We start from the raw sequence: 23001 nt of genomic DNA, 5'->3' as shown, positions 1-23001 counted from the left end.
CCCCCTGTGATGCCTCACTTTTTTTTCTGGCCATAATTTAATTCACCTACTGCAGTGTTTCCCAGACCTCTCCTTGGGTGCCACTTGTTCTTCATGTTTTAGCAGCACAGCTGATTCAAATGGTCAGCTCGTTATAAACTCCTGAAGCAGCTTGATGACACTGATCATTTCATCCATCTGTGTTGCAGCAGGGAGAGATCTAAAACATGCAGAACAAGTTGTACTCGAGGAGATTTACAAGAAAATACAAAAACTATGAGAAAATGACAATGGCGACAAAAAGCCGCTCATTGTAGAGACAAAAGGAAACCTTTATTAACCAGTATAAAGAAGAGGAACTTTGCAGAGGGAGTCTGAATGAACTGAAAAACAGACGGAGGGGAAACTGCAGACTGCAAATGCATGATCATGGACACAGAGAGCTTCTGCTGCCTGAAGTTTGTTACAACACAACTCCAGGATTTTTCTAAATCAAAGGATGCCGGCACTTCACACTTGCTCTCTGGTTGGTGAGTTGTTTCATTTGTTTGTAGGCATTTAACGTAATTTTACGTGATGGTACTACACTGAAGTTATCTTCTGATTTGAAGCTTCCAATTGAGCAATTTAGGTGGAGAGTTAAGAGAAACCTAATTTGCAATGCTTAATGACTGATTCTCTGCTTTTTGCACCTCCTGCTGTGGTGAAAGCATGTTAGATGCTTTAAATTAAGTCTCAACTTTGTCTGAAACCCACTTTCTTAAATTTTGGAAATTTTTATTCTATTTATGACAATACAAAAAAGGGAGATTTCACAGCTTTCTTTCACATGTGGACCACACTGAACTAGGTGCAGTTCAAAAACTACTATAATTAGATGGTTCAAATCTGGACTACGTTATCCTAGAGAGGCTAAAAATTATTTAAAATATAGTTTCGTATTTGTGAAATCTTAATTCTATTTGTGAAAATGCACATAAGTAAATAAATAAATAAACTAGAGATTTCACAGCGTTTTTCACATATAGACCACATCATTAAACCGGGTCTCTCGTAAAAACAACCATACTTGGTGAAATCTGAGCTAGATTATCCCAGAGGTTTAAGATTATTTAAAATATATTTTCAGATTTGTGAAACCTCAAGGCTCATGTTGGTATATTGTTTGGGTACAGCAGTGCTCACTCGCAGTTTGTGTCCCTGTTGTTTTTTTTGTTAGTGGTTATATGAGAGAAGTTAGCTGCAAACTGAGTTGTCTCAGTCTTGCAGGTGAAGTGTTGATGTTTATGTTCAGTGTAACTGCCCACAGCAGTTTCCATTCCTTTGTTTGAACAGCCCGAAAAACACAAGCATGTGAAATCTTTAGAAAAGTAAAGTTTTGTTTCAGTCTGATGGTGCAACAACACTTTTGGGCATAAACAGCATAATACCTTGCACTTCTACGTAAGAATAGGAAAAATGAACCAGAGGAAAAGGCCGTGTGACAGCAAGGTAAATCGTTGAAACAACTCTAAATATAGCATCCACTCAGACTTATATGGATTCTCTTAGGTAGGCCTATTTTTAAGTGGCTAAAATATTTTTTGCTGTCAACCCAGTCCACAGCAATAATGCTGAACTTTAGGGTGCAAATCCCATCTGTTTCTGCAAAACAGAGCCTGCCAACTGCCAGCTACTGTATATTATTTCTACACTGACTATAGATCTCATACAGCCCCATTTCAAAAATCCCAAACTATCACTTCAAAGAGTAAGTTCATTAGTCTTCAGCATGGCCCCTATTTTCCCACGTTTTTGTGTCTAAGTGACTGATGGAGACAACAGTTTTTGAAATTAGTCTAGTATTGATCAAGAGCACTGCAGCCAGCAAGAAGAAAAAATGTGGCAAGTAATCACTCGGGGCTTGTTTGCATCGTCAATTTACTAAAAGTGCTTATTCCTGTCAATATCTCTTGAATGGATCACTGAAGAGACAGGCCTTTTTGTTAAAGAGTAAGATCCTTTTTCTTTAACCAGAAAATGCCCTGAAAATGCAACTGCCAAACTCACCAGACTCCATTTCCATAAAGAGTAATTTTGTCAGTGTAAAACACACTTTATTCAAAGTCGACGAACAAAAGTAATGAATAAAAATCCTCCTGGTTTCACCTTTCAACTGTCCCAGCAATTACAAACTCTAATTTAGTTAAAAAAAAACTTTATTTACCAAGTTAGATGTGAAAATATTCTGGCACAAGTCATGCTAAAATGATATGTATATTTAAAGGGAGTGTGGTGGGTTTTGGGATCACAATATCAAGGCTGTCTCTGATTATACAAAGAGGTCTGTCTCTGAAGGGATCTGTTCCATAATGTTATCAGATACCTCGAGTAACAGTCTGAGCCTGTCAGTGACAAGGACATCACTTTTAGTGGATGTATACATTGACAATACCAACATGCCCCAAGTGGTTACATTGCAGCCTGTTTCACTGCTGCAAGCAGCAGCTGTATTGCTTAGTACTAGACCAATTTAAAATGGTTTTCTTCATTAATCACTTCAGACAAAAATATGGAAAAATAGGGTCCTGGTCAAAAAACATAGGACATACAGGAAAAAACATAGGAAAAAAAAGACAGACAGAAAGGAATTAAGAACAGTGTGTCCTCTCTTTATTTGCAAACAAGTAAAACCTTGTACAGTGAATCATCACACTGATTCTGCAAAGCATTTTTAAACATTCATGAAACGGTTGTAAAATTCAAGTTTTGGTTTAAGCCTTAAAACACCACATCCACACCATTTGTCCAGTCTCCCTTATCACATCTCCAAGATTCAAAAACTCTTTGGACAAAACTTCATGGTTAGGCTCGACATTCACAAAATACTTTCAGAGCGTCTAGTTGAACACCAACAGGATTTATGAGAGCCCCTTTTAAAGTCTGTAGAGTGTATCAACCGTGGGTATATATACTGTATTGTAAATGCGGACAATTAAACAGCACAACGTGACAAAAAAAACAACTCTCAAAACCACCGTACCTCAAAATACAGATTACCTTAAATGGTTACACTTTAAAGAACACGAGCAAACTGTACACTTTTAAATTTATGGCAACTATCTATCCTCATAGCCCTGTAAATTCATCCGAATGCCGTCAATCAGCATCGGAATTTGCACCACGCTCAGTAAATGTGTCGAATCAACCCAAGTTGCAGACATTTAATGCATGCAAAGCAGCAAGTGGAAACTGTCTGTGTGTATGACAACACGTGTCACAGATACACACAGTACATTCCTGTTTGATAATTAAAACTCAGTACAGAAGCACACACAAACAGAGCACTGCAATTTCATCATACCTAAAGAAGAAAAAGCACAAATCGGGTTCTATGATCCAAAGAAGCTACAGTACAATAAGAGTTGTCTGCTGCATAGTTAAAAGCTTATATCAACACTCCTGCTCACAGGATGGTAAAGTGCTCGCAAAATTATCTCAGGATAAAGGCAACAGCAGAACTTAACATTGACCTTTGACCTCTGTTCCTCATCTGGAAAGTGTTGACACAAACATCAATAGTGACCATAACACAGCCCCGCGATCATAACAATCAATGCAAATTTGACCAATTCCTGTGAATTCTGCACCAACCTCACAATTTTTTTCCAATTACCACACTTTTGCTGCAAATCTGACCAATCACCGCCTGGAATTTCACTATTCACAGCAGTCCCCCGCACAGCGTCACAAAACTCACTTCTTTGTTTCAGGCAAGGCTATTAAATAAGGCTGGGACACAACATCATATCGCATCATGTCATTGGTATGCAGTTGTTAAAAGGCTCAACAGCTGGTGCACTATCACAGAACATGGGCAATAATTTGTTTCAACTATCGTCCACAGTCAGCTTTGGGTAAGAATATACTTTATATTAAAAATAAAAATAAAGGCAAGAATTACAGTTCTGCAATCATCAAAAAGGTCATTAATAAAAGACCATAAGCAAATGCTTTCTGTGTAAAAACGTTCTTTTATATCAGCCGCCATCAATTCAAGCGCACAAAAGTCACAGCTCCACTTACATTATGCTCGTGTCACAGCCCAAAGCTCCCACTGGTTAAAAGACCGTGCCTCAGCCGTCATTTACTAGCCTTGGATTCTGGTTGTGAGGATGCAGACATGCGGAAGATGAACATCTCACATTTATCAATTACTGCTAACGATCATGCAAGGCAATTCCCTGATGCTGTGCTCGAAAGCAGCGGTGAACTTTTTTGCATCGTGTTCAACATCAGAGTGAAACACAAACTACATTGATTGACAAACAATTTTCTACCGCATAACACAACCGGAGAACGGCTGAAACTTGTGGACAAGAGACAAGACAATTCACCATGACAGAGCCTGCTGGATACAGATCAGAGACTGTGTATAAAGATGGAAGACTTGATAGTTCCCCAAAAGTGAAGCCAAAATATCTGATCACTCCCTTGAGGCTGCCTGCAAAAGTTCATAAACTCTGCCCCCTCTGTTAGTGAAAGAAGCATTAGGCAAACTAAAAGATCAAAGTACACGTTAAATCATTTTAGTGCTTATAACTGTCATGTTTGTTTCTTCATGACTGGTTGGACGGGTGTATGGGTGGGAACTCAAAATTGCGGAGATCCCTCCTGAGCAGACTTTGGCTCTAAATAATGTCATTAGTGCGAGATGGCAGCAGCTAAATATGGGATATTTTATATTTTATATCTTTATTTTTGTACAGTGAGAGGAGGTGGAGACGAGCTGTCCATCTTTACACACAGTCTATGGTCCAGATCTATTGCACATGCTGAAATAATCGAGGCGAGTTAGATTAAATATGCATGATTCGTGGTACATTTGTGTGGTATAAATCACAAACTCAGAACGGTGCATTTTTTTTCTCAAACATTTTATGAATTATTCAAAAAGAAATCGCGACTGTATTTGCAATTCTCACTTTCTCCCACAATTTCTTTGCATTAAATGCACCTAAAAATATTACAACACGCATTTGCATTTTTTTTTTAAAGAGAAGCTGCTGTGAAATCAGGGATTTTAGGCCGCAACTATCCCCAAAAAAGCTGACAAAATCCTGGAGGGACTGGTAACATTAACAAAACCGCAATCTTGGATTTGTTAATACTTAAGTTCAAGCTGTACAGACAATATGTACAGACAAAATATGATGCTCACTGCTGCCTCCTCCTTCCGTTCTAGTTCATCATATTTGTGAGTCTATTTGAGTTAAAATTCACTTATCTTTACAGCAGGTTATTGCACTTAATGTTCAAGCAATGCCGAGTCTGCTGCTCCCTTCAGCACCTGCAGGCCCTCACTTCGGGCCAGATTGAGTCGTTCTGCATGCACTTGCCATGAATGCTTCCAATTAAACCAGTTCAAAACTGAATACAATCAGTTCAAGAAAGATATGACTGCACAACACTTTAAAATCAAACTGTTAATCCGCATCAGTAACACTCAAAAGCCCTCACTTTAAGAGAACATCTTAAAGAAACTGATCCGTCACAGATCGCCTTCGTCTTTCACTCCTGACATTAAAAAAATCTCATTTTACACACAACATGCATATATTCACAAGGTGCAGCAAACACTCAAGTACACACAGTGATTTAGTCAGTCTCTTCTCTGTCTGTTGATGTCACAAGTAAAAGCCACAGTTTAGTTTTCATCTCTCTCCGACACCCGCCACATACACACTTCGCTACTTTTGTTCAGAGCCCTATGTAGACAGAAGTGCAACCTCTTAAAAACCAAGCCACAGTCACAGCCGCTGGCCTTTAGCTCGCCTGTAAACTTGTTTCAGTGCAAGATTTGGCTAAATGTGATGATACAGGAACAAAAAAAACAGCAGAATACAAACATGCTGCTCTCTAAAAGCACTGTGGTGCACCCAGCCTGAGGCTTAGATCGGCTTGTAGAGCAGAGAGGTTACGTATTTCTTCTTGTATCTGTGAGTTGCACTCAGCACCATGACTCCATCCTGCACAGACAGAAACACAACACACAGGCAAGCTGACATTAGCGGGATCAAAACACACACAGCAAATTGACGAGATGCTTAAACCCGCGAAACTGCCAACCGGTCCACACAACAGCATGTCTGAGAATCATAAAAACATGTATTTATTTAGCATTATAATGTGTCTTAAGGTATTACTAGCATATTTTAAGTTTATATTTCATGAGTGAAAAAGCAGCCAACACCATGGTTGAGCATTTCCCTCTTGTAGCTGCTCAGACAGGGTTTTTTTCTGAGTTTTTAGTTAGCTGTTATTGCCTGGCCTTCTGATTCACAAGCTGAGAAGTGGCAGAGTTTCAAACGCCCTCTACTGAATCGGGTTGCTAATTCATTTAGAGTTTATAGAGTCTGGGGGAAAATGTGTATTCCATGTGGTGTCGGTAACATCTGGAGACTGTTAAAGAGTTTTTCAGCTTTTGCCAGCAAGCCTACCTTTATTGAGAGAGCGTAAAGGTGGTTCAGCATGACGTGGTTTGGTTCAGGCAGCAGGGCAGGGTCACACTGCCAAGAGAGAGTCAAGAAACTGGTAAATAACAACAAAGACATATCAAATTATGGTCTGGGGAAATTACGGTGTTAAGTCAGAACTGTAGATAAGGGTTATGGTGATAGGAAAGATGGTGGCACTGACAGATATATTGGTATCCTTGTTGAGAATGACTTGAAGGAGGTGAGGAGGGAGAATAGGCGGGGCTTTGAAATGCTCCTCTGGTCTGAAGATGTACTGCTCCTGCCCATATGGACCTGGAGGGGAGCTGGACAGGTCTGCAAACATACAACAGTAACAATTACACGGCTGACAGGGTTTCAAGGCTTGAGTAAACTTTTCATTGCAAAATAACTTAAGATTTTATCAGTATTTATTGTAGTGCAAGATCATTCTGAACATGAACTCACCTGATGTATCTGAGCACTCCAGAGAGTCAACGTGCAGGGCGTCAAACACCTCAAAGTCTGACTTTTTCACCTGGATCAGGTTGTTGATGGTGCCGAGCTGGCTGGTTACCACCGGCTGCAAAAGAGTTTCAAAAAGGTGATGATGAGGCATTTTTATAATTGTTGTTTATAACACTCTGCATGCATTTTCCTTGGATTTAGAAAAGGGTTTGATGATGATCCTATGAGTGCAGTTTGATTTAAACAATAACCAGGCAGGGCTGAAGACTTTATAATAGCGTACAGTAATGTGTGTATGGTTCTTCTGTAGTCTGAACAAAGTAAAAGACAATATTATGAACACAATGACACTGGCAATGTCAGTCAGCACTTTAGGGTGTGGAATGGATGAGATTTTAATGTGAATTTCTAAAGTTTCTTGACTTAACATCATAGCTCTTTGTAACAAGCCAAAATGAAGAGTCTGTAACTGAACTGTCTGAGGTTAAGGCTATTTTCATAAAAGGATGTTTTCCTCTATGTTTTGGCCTCTCATTTAAACTCATTTGGGTCCATTAAACGGAGACGCCTTCTTAGGTGCAGATTTTTCAAAACTCCTGTTTATGTGTTTCAGCATCAGCATGTAAAACGGAGCATTTAGGGAAATGACCACGTCATCTTCTTAATTCGCTTATACCCATTGTTGCTTTGTGTAATAACCTTGATACGGAAACGGTAACTACGGCGGAATACTGGTTGGTTAACATTTAAATCTAGTCTTGCTGCACCACTTCACAGATGAACAGTCTGCTGCACCAAATGTTAGTGGTCCATCTCAGTTTAAAGTCTGCCAGGAGAGACAGTTTTGGGTCAGGCCCAGTTGAACCAGCAGAAGGTGGGACAATTTCCAGAGTGAGACTGTTGTCAAGGAGGAATGGAGGTAAATCATTAGCGTTTCCAGAGCACCACTTGTAGGTTTGAATGAGCTTGTTCATCCTTTTATTGAGTGGGTATCAACAATGATGAGATCTCCAGAAGGTGTTTTGAAAAAAGGTAACTCTTGTTGGAGATATTTTATAAAATGAAGGTTGTGTGGACAGAATTATATTTTGAAATGTAGAGAAAAATATCAGTTTTCAAAAATATCAGTATACATGTAGACAGGGCTTAAGGAAAACTTTCAAAAAGATAAGAATGATGGTAAAATAAAAATGACACTGATGTACCTCTGAGGAATCGTGGACCCACTGTCCGTCTACAAAAAACTTGTACTGGTGCTCTCCCTCTGGCAGGTCCAAGATCGCTACAAAGTCATTATGGCTTTGAAGGAAGGAAAACAAAGAGTATTAGTGCAATACTGGGCTGTCTTCTCACATAAATCTCAACAAATGTCACCTGTGGTTTGAGCTAAAATGGATAAGCTGAGATCATTTGCATGGGAATCCTGTTAGACAGTAAGTTATAGTGTGCTGACAACAATAAAACAAGTTTACCTTTTATTAAGTGGTATCTTTGTGCTCCAGTTATTAAAAGAACCAGCTATGTAGACCTCCTTTCCCCCTCCGGCCCAGCGGATGACCGTGGGTCGAGCCTGAGGACCAGTTTTCACCTGGTCACCCAGATCTGATTCTTTCTCTCCTAACGCCTAAAAGCAATTAAATGATATCTCAACAATCATAGGTAACAAATAGCACAGAAATTTGAAATTTGGAAATTCCAGCACCAGATTCTGTAAATCTGTATTTTCCAGTAGTACCTTCGATTCTGGCCCGTGGGTGTTAAAAATGTTGGGGTCATCTGTGCTGTCCACCATCTTGCTGCTGGGCTCGTGGTCTTTGTGACTGCCGCTGCTGTCTGAGCGGTGGGCCTTGGCTCCATGGCGATCTGCAGACACCCTGTCACTTGTGTTGCCCATGTTGCCTCACTATTTATAGTGCTACTGGAAAGAAAAGACAACTTCTTATATGCTCGGGCACAAAAAATAGGACCAACTTTATTGTAATCGGGCCATTCAGCAACTAGAAATAGATTAAAAATGAATCGGTAGTGAAGAACGTAATAGCTGGTGTTGATTTCAGTCCCTTTTATAGGGCCTGTATATGAGATAAGAAGCATCACAATGAGAACATTAATGAGTTTTAATAATGCAGTAGCCTAAAGAATCACGGTATATTATGTTACGTTACGTATACACTTGCTTTCATGTAAGATCAATGCCACCTACGCATAATCTTGACATACTATCTACAACAATATATGGAAGATACTAAATATTGTGAATATTAGCCTAATACAAGCCCACATTTGTGTCTCTCATGTTATCATGACAAATTTAATCGAAATTGGAATCAGAAATAAGAAGTACATGTATGTAAGATGTACAAATGAATGTAAAAACCTAAAAAGAAAATGTTACAATTTAAACACTAGTATGTAAAATATGAATATGTGCTTTATACTACAATACAATGTATAAATCTAGTATGTAAAGTAAGTTTGCAGTGGTGTACTTGTTTTGGTGTGGACGGAGAATCTCACCTTTAGTTTATTTACTTTGAAAGGGGAGACTTTTTACTCAAACGTACATTTAAAAAATGGTTTCAAGTTTTAATATAATAATAAAAGGTTTATCTATTAAAAAACTTCTGTAATGGTCAATGTAACTGATAATAATAAAAATAATTCTGTAATACCGTAATACTGCAGTATTTTCTGAGACAATTATTGCACCGTGAAAATGTCATACCGTTGCGACCCTAAAGTAAAGTGAGAAATATAAAATAGGTGTATAATGCTACAAAAATCAGCAATCAGAATAAGAAATATATACAATATGCCCACCATCTGTTAAATGTACATTCAGGAGTGGGAAGAATATTGCACTGCATTGAGTATCACTGTAATTGAATTACTGCACCAATTATAACACAGTTAAAGTGTTATACTATAAGTGTTGAAGTATTATTGTACCATAATATTTTAGTACCTTACTATACCTTAGTACTTTAATGATAATAAATGTCAGGCACAAACCAGGGCTAGCCACAGCCTATTGTGATAGCAGAACATACAAATATAATGCGTGATACGTGTTTAATATGAATAAATAAATATATTAGAAATATACAGAAACCTGAGCAAATTGGCCAGTTTTCCTTCAAAGATATGGCGAGACGGCAATGAGCAATTTAACAAGTCATGGCCAAAAAAGTAAGAAGTAAAAACATAAATAAATAAACAAAAAAAATGACCCCCCAAAATGCTGACCACTGATTATATATATATATATATATATATATAATAATTTGAAAAGTACATATTTATTACATATTAAAAATGGAAAAATGTATATATATATATATATATATATATATATATATATATATATATATATATATATATATATATATATATATATTATATATATATATATAATTTATGTTATGTCCAGAAAAAAAATTATTTATGTATATATATATTATATATATTATTTTTTGTTATTTTTTTTTCTGGACATTTTTCCATTTTTAATATGTAATAAATATGTACTTTTCAAATTATTTTCTAGTCACCTTTTAATAACTTCGTTGCTATTTGTGGGACATTTCTGTTTTCATAACGAAATCAAACCAATTTGTTCATCTGAATGCAGCACAAGATAACTGATGCTGATCCCGGTTTTGAAGGCTTAAAACAATCTAAACACTTGTAATGGGAAACATTTCCATGATACATTGAATGCACCCATAATGAGTCTCAGTCTGGTTCTCCCATACTGCTAAACGGCTTTCCAGAGAGGCTAAAAAGCTTATCGGCCGACTAGACAGTCTCAGATACATGAACTGTGGCAGCACAACCGATAAGACTGCAACAACCGCTCAACGTTAACACAATCATCCTGTCAGACATAACGCAGCACCGACCGTTAACGCCCACTAGCCGACTGCTCAACGAGCAACAAGTTTTAACTTCCCACATTACGTTATAATCATTTTGTCCTTTTTTTAAGAGCAGAGAGTGCGCATAGCTTGCTAGCTGTCACCTCTCTCGCTGACCCTCTGCCAGTTCAGCTGTGCCAACCTCAAATCACTTCGGCTGGAGAATATTTTTAGCTGTCAGTTAGCTGGCTGCTAGCTGTCACTTTCTAACTACTAGCCTAGCTCGCCGTTTGTCGTTTTTACGACGGCGGTGTCGATTATGACAACGAAAATATACGCAAATAGTGATGATAAAGTGACAAATCAACAATACCTGCTGAAGTTAATATGTAGCTTGTTTTCAGCGGAGGGCCAACCTCTTTACAACAATAGCAGCGCGGTGGCGCCCCAACTACGGTGTGCGGCGAGGACAAAATCAGAGGGAGAATTTACCCATCGGCAGCATAGACTTTGCGGAGAGTAGACTTTACTCCATATATACCTTCACTATAATGCATCCGTGATATATACAGTCTTAGATCAGCAGAGTGAAGTTACTTTTAAAATCTGTGGGTTAAGAAGTGGAAATATTGTGGTGAATATTTGTATTCCAACAGCCGCTGAATACTCAGTATTGTAATATAAACACCACTGAATAAATAGCATTGAAATATTTTACTACTACTAAAAGCCATGTATGTGTTTTTGGGCGTTTCTTTCTTTTCTGAATCCACCTCTTTGAAATTAAAACATGGAATTTATTGATTTGCAATGTTAAGATCCAAAAATTAAAATTTCAGAATTTTACCCCAAAATTATACTTGCTTAATTTCCATTGGTAAATTTTAGTTTTAAAAATTCCAGTTTATTTATTTGAAAGTCTAAAATATAATTTTAGGATTTGAGAAACAAATATCAAATTCAGTCTTTGAAACTGCAAATCAAGAAATGTCTTATTTCAAGAGGTGAAATTTGAACAAATGTGGTTCAAAGTAAAGTGTTCAAATACTATGAATTTAGTGATGTTTAGATTAAATATTAAGTTTCCAGTGGCCATTAAAATTCAAATATTTATCTTAATCACTGTCATAAAACTAGAAGAATGTTTACAGATGCAATACACACACAGTGATAATATAGTAGCCTATGCACTTTCAGCAGCTTTAAGATTGTTGAACAGTAATTTAAGTGTTTTATGACAGTTTAGTTTGATAACTTCCTGTTGCCAGTAAGCTGTTTTTAACCAGTTCAATAAAACTGACAGACTTTGAGGAAGAGTCAGAAAAGCATGTCCCCATAACCAAAACAAAATTTTTTTTTTTTTTCCATCACCCAATGATTTTCACCTGCTGTTGAGGCTGTTGATGTTGACTGATGGCCAGATGTCAGAGTGAAGTTCACCTTTGATATTTTGGATATAAAATGTCATCACTTCATCTTTTTCAAAATTTGTGTGAAATTTTGTCACAACTAGCATATAACTTGAGGTACAGTCATAAACATGTTTTGTGTGGTTACAGTGACTGCCAAAAACTGTTCAGCAGAATTAGACGGACGCAAGGTCACAGTGACCTTAACAACTGATCACAAATATCTCAGTTTTATCATTGAGTCCAAGTGGACATTTGTGTCAAAATCTGAAGAAGTTCCCTCAAAGGTGTTCTTGAGATATTTTGTTCAGGAGAATGAGACAAACAGACTAACAACCCGAAAACACAATGCCTTCATCCACAGCTGTTGCCATTTCGGAGGCATTATTAGATAATTATCAGATATTATCAGATCTGGTTTATTTGTATTCTACTTAAGGAAATATGTTCATGTGTTGTTTCTTTATTATTCACCAGATGGAGCTGTTACACACTTCAGTGATATTTGAACCAGCGATCCCCACCCTGTGGAGCTGAACTTTACACCACCCAGCCATTAATCTCAAGTAAGCCTTACAGCAAAGATGATGTTAGGCATTCCAGTATGTTGTTTCCACAGTCTGGGAAGGTTAAATCAATATTAATGAACATGACCTACTCTCTCTAAAAGCCAGAAACCAGAGAGGTCAGTTTCAAACTTGGGATATCATCAAGTATAAAGTATGGAGCTGCTTCATAATGAATGGGAGTCTGATTTTGTGGAACCACATATTTGTTTGTTGTCTTTTTTTTTTTTTTACACCCAAATCGTTTTTATTTTTTTTGTAGTTTTCTCAATTCTGAAACAGAAAATGTACCCATGAGTGCTCTCAGTGTCAGTCATAGTAGATGGTCCAGTCAAGGGGTCCAGGTTTCTCCTCAGTCATCAATTCAAGGTCCACACAGTTTAATATATTCAGCATCATACATCATGCATGTCATGACCTTTGGCCATGTCTTCCAGCTGGTTTGATATGTCTGTTAAGTAGTTGTCTGTTATTCACTCACTCTACAGCAGGAAACAGCACTTCAAAATAAAATCTCCTTGCTGAAAATTATTTGTACTACAAAATAAAGTGTGTGTGTGTGTGTGTGTGTGTGTGTGTGTGTGTGTGTGTGTGTGTGTGTGTGTGTGTGTTTTACAAAGTTGAAACATTCTCAAGTCACTTGCGGTCCATTCAGAGTGGACCCATAACCCACTAGTTGGGAACCACTAATCTAGACCATGTTTCCAAATTCATTTTCTATGGAGCAGCTCTGCATTTTGTACCATGTGACATCACAAATTTTAACACTCTAGTTTGCAGATTTGGGAGAGAGTTGTTCTCATCTACTCTAGGCTTGTCTCAAACCACAGGAATAATAATAAATTTTGAAAATGGGTGTAGTTCCCCTTTAAACTTCGAAGTAAAGTTTTCACATGTTCAGGTTCACTACTATGAAATCAAGACCAGTTTTAAAGTTTCTTTAAATCCACATTATTGTAACTTGTAGTAAAGACAATAGGCTGATTGTCATTTTTACATGGTAAACAGATACATATGTCCCAGCACTGTGTGGGAGAACAAGTAACACAATGTTAAAGGTAACAGTATCCTGTTGCGGGTGTGTATGTGTGCGTTTGTGGGTGGGGGTCTTGGTGTGTTGAAATGACAAGTGACACAAGACAAAACCATGCTCCTTGCAAGTGTTTCAGTCCAACAAGCAGTTATTACTGTTTTAAAGTGTTAGTAACTATCATCCAAACCTTTAAATAATAATAACTGACAAATGATATATATACAGTACATAAATACAGTATATATATGGTAAAAAACACATTTGTTGATGTCAGAGTTCACATTGAATGGCTGTAAGGCACATTGAAATTATTATCAAATAACACACAGAATCAGTAATTTTTCACATTACATTGTCTTCATGCACACAGTTTTCCAGTGTTTAAGTTATTGATTTTTTTAAGGCCAGTTATTTTTAGTTAACAGCTGCTGGCTGGAGCACTGTTTGTCTGAAGCTGATGTCACTCTGGAGGCAGGTGTTTACAACTTTGAAAAGTATTAAATTACCTCTTTAGGGTGTGGACTTTAACATTTAAACTGGCGTAGTGTAGGGCTGCACAATTACTTGAAATACTATAGAAATTGCAGTATGGCCAAGTGCAATTTCCAAAATCCAGGAGCTGCAATTTTTTGATAAGGATAAAATTGGTCACAAGATACGATTATAAATCTAGCATTTTGGAGCTACAGAGATGCCCCAACTAACAAATCATGTTCCATTCAGACGCAAGGGAACATGCTTGTTTGGTACAGACCAAAAGGTAAATAATCATCTTAATTTTTCATATTTTTCTCACTTAAAATAAAATGCAAAAATTACCATTCCCACAAAAAAAGTGACTCATATTGCAATATCTGTCAAAATAATTGCAATATGATTTTTAAAATTTTATTTATTTTTTGCATATCGTGCAGTCCTACTGTAGTGTAATTTGACCTCAAAATAAGGCCATCAACTCTGCTGTGCATCCCCACTGGATAAAGTCCAGCTTCTTCTTAAGACAATATTTCTTAGTTACCAAAAAGAACAATAGTATGTCCCAATGAGCTACAACTTTGGATGATCACAGTTTTAAAGGAAAAACAGCAGGATGAATTAACAACCCATCATGTATATTTCTATTTCTTATGGCTGTACAGTGCTATCTTTATGTCAAGTATTGCTTTGGATGGCGTACATATTTTGGGAGTGCATCATGTGTAACAGCAGGATAAAAATTAAAGCATGCTCCGCAGAAATGATAAATGCTTTAGCTACCGACTGACGACTCTTGGTGGGATACATATAGTTTTCCATCCACTGAGCTCCTGTGGCCAGCTGGCGAAAGTCATGCTCTGTATGTTTTAATATCTGTCTGTTTTTCTTGGAGTTATTTCAGGCATTTTCAAGTCTGACAAATAAGTAGTCTTTTTCATTTGCTTGCAGCATCATTTGGAAATTCCTAAGCCAGTCTTCATGTACTCGTAAACCACGTAGCTAATGCTGACAGCGGGAATGACTTTCATGAAATTGGGCAGGATGCCCCGGTAGAGTCCAAAAAACCCATCTTTGGCTACAATCTTCTTCATCAGGCTGCTCATGGAGGACTGGTCAGATGCATCCAGAGACGCTGGAGAAACAAAGGTAAGTAAGGGGGGCAGTATTGCACCTGAAAGCATTTTTTTTCTTGCACTATATGTAAAAGGGGTAGTTTGGATCTTTTTAAGTGGGGCTGTATGAGTTACTTATCCATGGTCAATGTTTTATATACAGTAGGTGTTAGTACGCACGCTCTCGGTTTAGTGAAAACGGCAGGAGTACTCATACGGAAGCTGAGCAACGTACTGATGTGCACGGGGGCAGCAACAAAACAGATTCAAGAAATTACCCTCCGTCCCCACTTGAGCAGCGCTAAAACATCAATCTCATTAGTCTGCACTGAGTTTGAAAGATTGTATAAGTTAGAGACATATAAAGAGAGGTAACTACCTTTAAGATTTCACAGACCTCTGTCCATGCTGCTTTCTACTTTTAACCTACTATCCAGTCTGTCCGTGATGTCAAACGGACACACCAGAACATCCCACACACACACACACACACACACACACACACACACATACTCGTCTGCTGCAGCACCGTGTACACAGCCCTACTCTACTGGCAATGGGATAGCAATCGATGGCCTATTTATTTATGTTGGAAAAACCTGCGTGCAGGCGGTAATTTCTGTGGGAAAGGGGTATGACTGATTGGGGTGACGGTAGACCAGCAGCTCCTGTGTTTGGTGATCTACAATCTGTTTTTGTCAATTGAGTCTGGTGGCTTTGACAAATGCATATATGAGAAACTGAACTAATTAATAGCTTTTCCATCAGAACGGACTGTCTGATGACAAGGTAAAGCAGAGAAACTATGTACACTTAAAAAACTTTTTTAGGTCAGACTATTTTTTGTGGCTGAAAGACATTTTTCTGATGCCCAAGTCCACAGCAGTACATTGCTTAGCTTCCATGGCAGTGCTTCAGCCTGCTTAGGTACTGTAGGTAATACACTGACCGTGGATAAGTACCTCATACAACCCCGCTTCAAAAAATTCTGTCTATCCCTTTAAAAGCAGCCCTTCTCCACTACAAACCTCTTATTAAATGGGCTTTTGTTTACAGAAAATATAAGGTGGCTTTAGAGAGTTACTGTATGTACCCACATAAACATCTCGCCTACAGTGAAAAATATTATGTACTGTGTAATTTATGTGCCATAATATATGAGTTTGTCATCACTGTTTTTAAATGTCAGACTAAGGTTACCTTGTGCCTGCATACGCGTGCGTACAAGTGCGAGTGGATAGCTGGCCAGCTGGCCGCAGGTACTGGAGATGGTCCCGCAGGCCACCAGCACCAGAACCCCGGGGTTAGCTGAGTCCGTCGCATGGTGCGACAGCCAAGTGTTCTTCAGAGTCTGACACACAGGAGAAAGATGACTTTAAATAGTGTGCATCAGCAAAACACAAAAATGTATTTCTCTGATTTAATACAGCTCCGCAGTCCATTATATAAACCGTTTTATCGAGCATACTGATTAGTTAATTAAACAAAATGCACTCTGTTGTGAAATATCACTGAAGGGGCAGCATACCTCGTAAACAGCGAGGTCGATCCCAGCGTAGGGAATGATGCCCACTAAGTTTGGAATGTAGCCCTTGTAGAAAGCCTTGACGCCCTCTTTCCTCAGGATCTTCTTGGCACAGTCAAACATTCCTGAGTACTGGCCAGTTTTTCTCAGGGTCAGTCTAGTTTTTAATACCTGAGAGCAAGAAAATACAAAAGAAGAAAACTGACAAACAGATTCTTTTGATTTGTGTGGATTTTTGAAGTTTTCGGGCTAACAGCTGACTTCCTTTTTTCTCGTGATGAAACAGTGATGTAACAGTGACGCAACAGTTGTCTTACTTCCATTGGGTAGATGGCCGTCTGTGCTGTGGCCCCGGCCAGAGAGCCCGCCATGAACCGCTTGTGTGTCTCAGTCTTCTGTCCCTCTGATGATAACAACTTCTTATACTAAAAAACACACACAAATGCCAAGACATTATGTATATTCCAAATATTTAAACACCATCAAATGTATACAATATGCATTTTTAGAGCTTACCTGTTCATATGCCATGAATTTGATGGCCGTCTCAGGTGCAATCTTTAAAACGTTGATCCCGTTTCCCCTCCACAGAGAAGTCAGACCTCCTTCCATGATCATCTGTTTGAAGCCTCCTATCAGGCTTATTTTATTGGTCTTAGAAGAATGAACCTACAGTACACATATATAAGGTTTACAGGGCAGTTTCACACACACACACACACTTACTTTTTTAGAGCTATACTATGCAGGATTGGCAGTTATTGTCTGTCAACATGTTCGCCAGCAAAAGTGAAAGTAAAATCCAACCCCAAATTCACTCTTGTTGGGCATTTTGAATTATATTTGCATTTTTTCTGCGCTGTGTGTCTTGGATGCCTGCAGCTTGGTCACTACTTTGTTAAAAGGCCCTGACCTCACCTGAGCGCTGCGGAGTACACGCCCTTAAACGTCCCGACCACAGAAAACAAGAAGAAAATGAAAAAACACAGACAGCATACAGAGTCTCTGCAGAAAATACAGTCACACCATGAGAGTAGGTCATAAGTAAGGATCATCTCAATAGATTTACTCTCTAGGATTTCCCTTAAAAACTATGTATAAACTCATAAAGAAGTAATCACTGTTAATCATCACTTATGACCCACTAGAAGTTGTGTCGGTGTCATTTTTTCTGTAGAGACTTTGCTCTCTGCCTGTGTTTTCTTGTTTTCTGTGTTAGGGACATTTATGGGCATGTACCCCCACTGTGCTCAGATGAGAATTTATTAAAAGGTAGCAGCTCAGTGTAAGACTGTACGCAACAGGCAACCAAGACACACAGCACTGAAAAAGCACAAAAATAGAGGCAAGCTGGCTTGGGGTTGACTTTTACTTTCAGTTTGATGGTGAGCGTCTTTACAAACAGTAACCAACAATCCTGCATAGTATACCTCTTACCACACCCCATCCAAGAAAACAATTCACTTGTCTGTTTTCTTTCTCTCCAAATATTTCACCTGCATGAAGACTTTCATTCTGTCCAGAGGGGCAGTACCAGTGCGAGAGACGGCCCCCGCCACTGCACCTGCTGCAAGCTGCTTCCACCAGACACCTGAGCTCTTCTCCTCCTCTGTGAACTCGTCTGGGATGGCGAGACTGTCGCCTATATCAAGCACCTGGTGATTACATAAACACATTTTGCTCAGATCACTTTCATACATGGACACTGGGAAAAACTGAAAAAACTGAAGACACGTCTGTTAATATAACTGTTCCCGTGACAGCTACAAACATATCTGCTCAGGAGTATCAGGGTTCCCCACACATCATCTAAAAGCATGTGGCTGAATTAGGTCCCCCTCAGTTTAAGGACAGTGTTTTTCCAAGAAAGGAGAAAAGAAGCACACTGATCAGTTTTCAGCCTTAATTAGCGCAAACAGACTTAATGTTTCAAAACCACCATGCAGCAGCTGAATGGAGGGTATACGCAGGTATCAGTGCACCCACTGCCAGAAAGCCACTGAAATACATAGGAGAGTATTCAAACTTCCTTTTTTGAAGCCTACCCAGTAGTCCACCCGTGTCATCAACTACCATTACACCAGTGCCACAGTGTCTTCATCTCAGTCAAAACAAGCCCTTTTTAACTCAGTAATATGCCAGTTTATGGCCATAATATGCACTGTAAGAAGTCTTAGAGCAGAATTATTTTGACTTTGAGATTGATTCTCTCTCAGGAAAGCACATGTCACAGAGCGCGTGTTTGTGCAGTTGTCAATCTGACAAAAAAAAAGAAAGAAAAAAAACTTCACAAGTGTACAAACACTTCTCCTTTTAAGATCTACTTTCACAATGATGCAGCAACATCTTTTCAGTCTTAACAAATTACCAGATGTATGCTGGAGAGAGGGCAACATTTACAAAACCTTGACTGTAAGGTTGCAGCCAGTTAGTCAACACATTAGACGCATAACATACTTCTTTTCTCTGTATATTTGGTACAACTTGTGCAAAAAAAGGTCATGCTACGAGGTAGGGAGGTGCAGGATTAAGTAGATTAAATGTAGCTGCCCTCACTAGTCGACACAAAAAATACTAATCAGTTAAGTTTAAAATTATTATTATTATTTTATACAATTGTGTCCACCCAGTCAAAATGTTGTAATAATCAGGCTTGGTTACTCAAGATTTAATTTCCTAAAAAAGTGCCACACATTTCAGTGGTAATTAAAATACAATTTGTTTGTTGAAAAATGTGATTAAGGTTTGCAGACAGTTCTGAAATGCAATATTATTTTGGACAATGTTTAAACATAAAGATTAAATTATGCTCAATTTTGACAGTTTTCTAGGTGTTTTCTTACTTTTAGACTAGTCGACTGGTCTAAGTTAAAACTTCAGTTTAAGCATAGTTATTAGGAACATTCTTACGTTGAGAAAAAGGCTAAAAAACACAGGGGTTGCAAGTAATTTTAACAACAAACAATGAATTGACCTCCTTATCCAGCAGCTAAAACTGCTTATGAAATCATTATCACTGAGCCGACTGAACTCTCCCTTTGCATGCATACGCTGTTTCAGATAAACATATCCAGTGTTTTTCCAAAAGCATGACGCTGTCTGGCAGTGACAAACATGGCGGCAATTTAATGCAACTCTGCAGACAAACACAGGGGCTTCTGCAGCTAGTTATGTGTTACAACTAAGGCGCATTTATGGTGTGAGAATGCAGTTTGTCTGGTTTTGTAACCCAAGACGCTATAAATGTGCAGTGCACTGAACATCTAGTAACACTTGTAGAAAAAAGCGGCCGTGTTTTGCTCGTGCCGGAGCACATATCTTGACAATGACATCCTTATTTGTACTAGGAGGCAGTGGAGGAGCGAGCTGAGGGAAGCAGAGTGTGTTGCTGTGACCTAATTATGTTGGGCAGTCTAATCTTTCGAAGCTGCTGCCAAAACTGCAGAGGAAATCCATAACATTTAACACAAGAGGACTAGATATCATGTGATGCATTGCACTGCAGTTGCCACTCTGCAGAATGAATTTGGTGTGTGTGTCTGTGTTGTACCGAGGAGTGTTTCCAGTAGCGTATGATCTCTTCCAGGTTGTGAGCTGGGCATAACAGGAAGTGCTCTCTCCACTCGTTCCAGTCCACCATCATGGTTCCATCAATGTCCATACTACAGGAAACACACAGAAAACCTCTTAAGCTATGTCCCATAAGCACATTACTTATCATTTCAAGCTTTCAGATTACACACAATCAATATTTTGGTCACACTCTACTTAGAAAAATATAGATGGGAGGGTCATACCTCTGTAATATTTTCAGGGCGTTCTCTCTGCTTATCTCCATGCCCAGCTCTGCAAGGGACTGCTGAATCTCTGAGGCATCAATGCGCCCTGACACAACATAAAACACACAAATATACTGCAGTATAAACAGAGGATGTGTGGTTTTGTAAACATTCACTGACATTATATGCAATCACTAATCTCCTACCATCGTTGTTGCGGTCCAGACTCTTGAATGTGAGCCGCAGCTTCTTCTCGTGCTCTTTCAGATATTTGCTGAACTCACTGAAGTCCAGGCTCCCATCTTTGTTTTGGTCACCAGATGAGACAATTTTCTGCAGAGAGGAGATCAAATCTAATAGCTCATATGCCAGCAGTATTAGGGACTGTTCATTTTTTACGAGAGGGGGAGGAGGTGGTGAAAAACAGGAGTCACTTGAGACAATCTCTAAAGCATTGAGGAGGGGGTTACATTTTTGGTTTGGCTTAGAGGAAGGACATGCAACTTGTTTTCAGCTATTCAACTCTTTGAAACCCGAACAAACTAGTTTGATTTCTTTTTTTGTGTAGTTTTTTGTTTTGTTCTTGTTAATCTTTGGGCCATGTCTTGTGAAGATGCTCATTGCCTTCTCCCCATATTTTTTACATAAATCAAACCCATTTGCCCAGGTTTTGGAGGGTTAAATAATATCAAACCTGCACTTGGGTTTGAAATGCATACTTTTCTTCTAAAAAAATATCCAAAATCACACCATTTATCACAGTCAGAATCTCTAAATATGGCTAATTATAGTTAAGGAAAGGTCGTGCATTTTTTTTCCAGTCACTCAAAGAGGCTTAAGTAAAAAAAAAAATAAAAAAAATAGATAAAATAAAATAAAATAAAAATAATAAATTTTTCAAAAAGTCACACTCCAGCTACAAACCTACTCCGATAAATAAAGTACAGTCCCTTAGCGCAGTAACATAAACACACTTAACACAGCTGAAGAATGTCATGCAAACCGAGCGGGCCAAGCCCTAAACTCCTGTCTGTACAGGACCCCCGGCCCCTGAGCCTTTACCTGTGCGGCTCCCTGGCGGAATATGCCCATCGCCTTGAGGCCCGCCCGCAATTCAGCGACGTCCACCTTCCCATCTTTATTGGTATCAAGCCGTTCAAACAAGTCCTGGTACGACCTCTTGCTGTCGGCATCCCAGCACCGCGCATTTGATAGTAAAAGCGTCCGTATTGTTTGATACATTGTGGGGCTAAAATGTGGAAGCTGTGGTGCAGAGGAAGCGCCCTGCAGTCAGGATCTGCTTATGAATCCATACTGAAATTCAACCATAAAACGTGCAAAATCCAGAATTCCGCTTGGTTTTGATGTTGAAAAACGCTCCCCGGTTACTTTACTCTGTCCCACGCAGAGGTGGAGGCGACTCTGTAACGTTTCAGGCGATCTGCAGTAATCGAGGGCGGAGCGATGAAGGCGACGTAGCCGCTTGTTTTCTACGGAAAAGCAGGAAAGATGTTAAAATAGGAAAAGAGGTGGAATAAACAACCCCCGGATTAACCGTGTGCATAATCCGGTTTATGCTTCTCATAGTGAACCTCCCCATCTGTTTTTTTACCCTTGCTCTGTGTGATATGTTGTGGTGTATTATAAGGGGAGTTTAATCTCTTCATCTAGCAGGACGTGTCAGTGGAGACAGAAACACATAGCGTCGTGTTTCCTGCAGAGCAGCACCGCTAGTGGCCAGCAGAGGGCGGTGTTTCCTCACACAAAAGGTGGTGCACATAAGAAAATAAGTCCGAGGCTAAATAATACTCACTGTGGCAGGGATACTCCACTCGCTTTGCTTTGGGGCCACTTTTGCAGAATGTCTGGAGGCCCGAAGCCAGTCACAGCAGCCCCATACATGTTTCTGGGATTTCAGGACGTTTGTAGGATTCTAGAATGTTTCTAGAATTTGGGGATATTTTTAGGATTTTAGGACACTTCTGGGATTCGGGGACTCTTCTATGATTTTAGTACATTTCTCAGATTTAAGGGCATTTTTAGGATTTTGGGACATTTCTGTTTTAGGACACTTCTCAGATTTTACCACCCTTCTTGGATTTAAGGACATCTATGGGTTTTTGGAGATTTTAGGAGTTTTAAAGGATTTTAGGATGTTTTTAGGACTTTGAGACATTTCTAGGATTTTAGAACATTTCTAGGACTTAAGCATATAGGACTTTGATACATGTGTAAGATTTTAGCATTTTTTTTAGGATTTTGGACTTTTCTCTGGTTTTAGGATCTTTTTTTGGTTTTTAGGATTTTTCTAGGATTTTAG

The 23001-nt window shown here is 38.8% G+C and overlaps 2 protein-coding genes and 1 long non-coding RNA gene across 4 annotated transcripts; 1 reads left to right on the top strand and 2 right to left on the bottom strand.

The window, feature by feature from the left end:
* Window positions 1-215: 215 nt before the first annotated feature.
* Window positions 216-15282, top strand: LOC121951009. Its single transcript, XR_006106375.1, has 3 exons — window positions 216-509; window positions 12667-12755; window positions 15214-15282. It is a non-coding gene; the product is annotated as an uncharacterized LOC121951009 (long non-coding RNA).
* On the bottom strand, window positions 2610-11236 carry prkab2 (protein kinase, AMP-activated, beta 2 non-catalytic subunit). Of its 2 annotated transcripts, none has more exons than XM_042497169.1 (8): window positions 11154-11236; window positions 8659-8841; window positions 8396-8547; window positions 8129-8222; window positions 6924-7038; window positions 6658-6791; window positions 6459-6527; window positions 2610-5987 (listed from the first exon to the last, which is right to left on the bottom strand). In XM_042497169.1, exons 2-8 carry the CDS (start codon window positions 8815-8817, stop codon window positions 5910-5912), a joined length of 801 nt encoding a protein of 266 aa, XP_042353103.1. In that variant the 5' UTR covers window positions 8818-8841; window positions 11154-11236; the 3' UTR covers window positions 2610-5909. The 2 variants fall into 2 exon arrangements, with proteins under 2 accessions (XP_042353103.1, XP_042353102.1); XM_042497168.1 differs by having other exon boundaries at window positions 8659-8838; window positions 11154-11225.
* On the bottom strand, window positions 12823-22118 carry LOC121951007 (calcium-binding mitochondrial carrier protein SCaMC-1-like). Its single transcript, XM_042497167.1, has 10 exons — window positions 21744-22118; window positions 20888-21014; window positions 20700-20787; window positions 20453-20564; window positions 18399-18557; window positions 17419-17571; window positions 17220-17327; window positions 16906-17073; window positions 16578-16728; window positions 12823-15397 (listed from the first exon to the last, which is right to left on the bottom strand). The coding sequence occupies exons 1-10, from the start codon at window positions 21921-21923 to the stop codon at window positions 15216-15218; spliced, it is 1428 nt and encodes a 475-aa protein (XP_042353101.1). The 5' UTR covers window positions 21924-22118; the 3' UTR covers window positions 12823-15215.
* Between the last annotated feature and the right edge of the window lie 883 nt (window positions 22119-23001).

Source organism: Plectropomus leopardus, chromosome 12, assembly GCF_008729295.1.
Source record: "Plectropomus leopardus isolate mb chromosome 12, YSFRI_Pleo_2.0, whole genome shotgun sequence".
Classification (NCBI taxonomy): Eukaryota; Metazoa; Chordata; class Actinopteri; order Perciformes; family Serranidae; genus Plectropomus; species Plectropomus leopardus.
The sequence above is the reverse complement of the archived record's forward strand: the minus strand, read 5'-3'. Positions and strand labels throughout refer to the sequence as shown.

Bases quoted from the DNA above. Each gene is read 5' to 3' on its own strand.
- prkab2 (XM_042497169.1), bottom strand. From the start codon at position 8,817: ATGGGCAACACAAGTGACAGGGTGTCTGCAGATCGCCATGGAGCCAAG. The intron at 8,548-8,658 runs GTACTACTGGAA...AATTGCTTTTAG, and splicing joins CCCACGGGCCAGAATCGAAG to GCGTTAGGAGAGAAAGAATC. The intron at 6,792-6,923 runs GTGAGTTCATGT...GTATGTTTGCAG, and splicing joins GGAGTGCTCAGATACATCAG to ACCTGTCCAGCTCCCCTCCA.
- LOC121951007 (XM_042497167.1), bottom strand. From the start codon at position 21,923: ATGTATCAAACAATACGGACGCTTTTACTATCAAATGCGCGGTGCTGG. The intron at 20,788-20,887 runs GTAGGAGATTAG...ATGTTGTGTCAG, and splicing joins TCTGGACCGCAACAACGATG to GGCGCATTGATGCCTCAGAG. The intron at 17,328-17,418 runs GTAAGCTCTAAA...TGTGTTTTTTAG, and splicing joins AATTCATGGCATATGAACAG to TATAAGAAGTTGTTATCATC.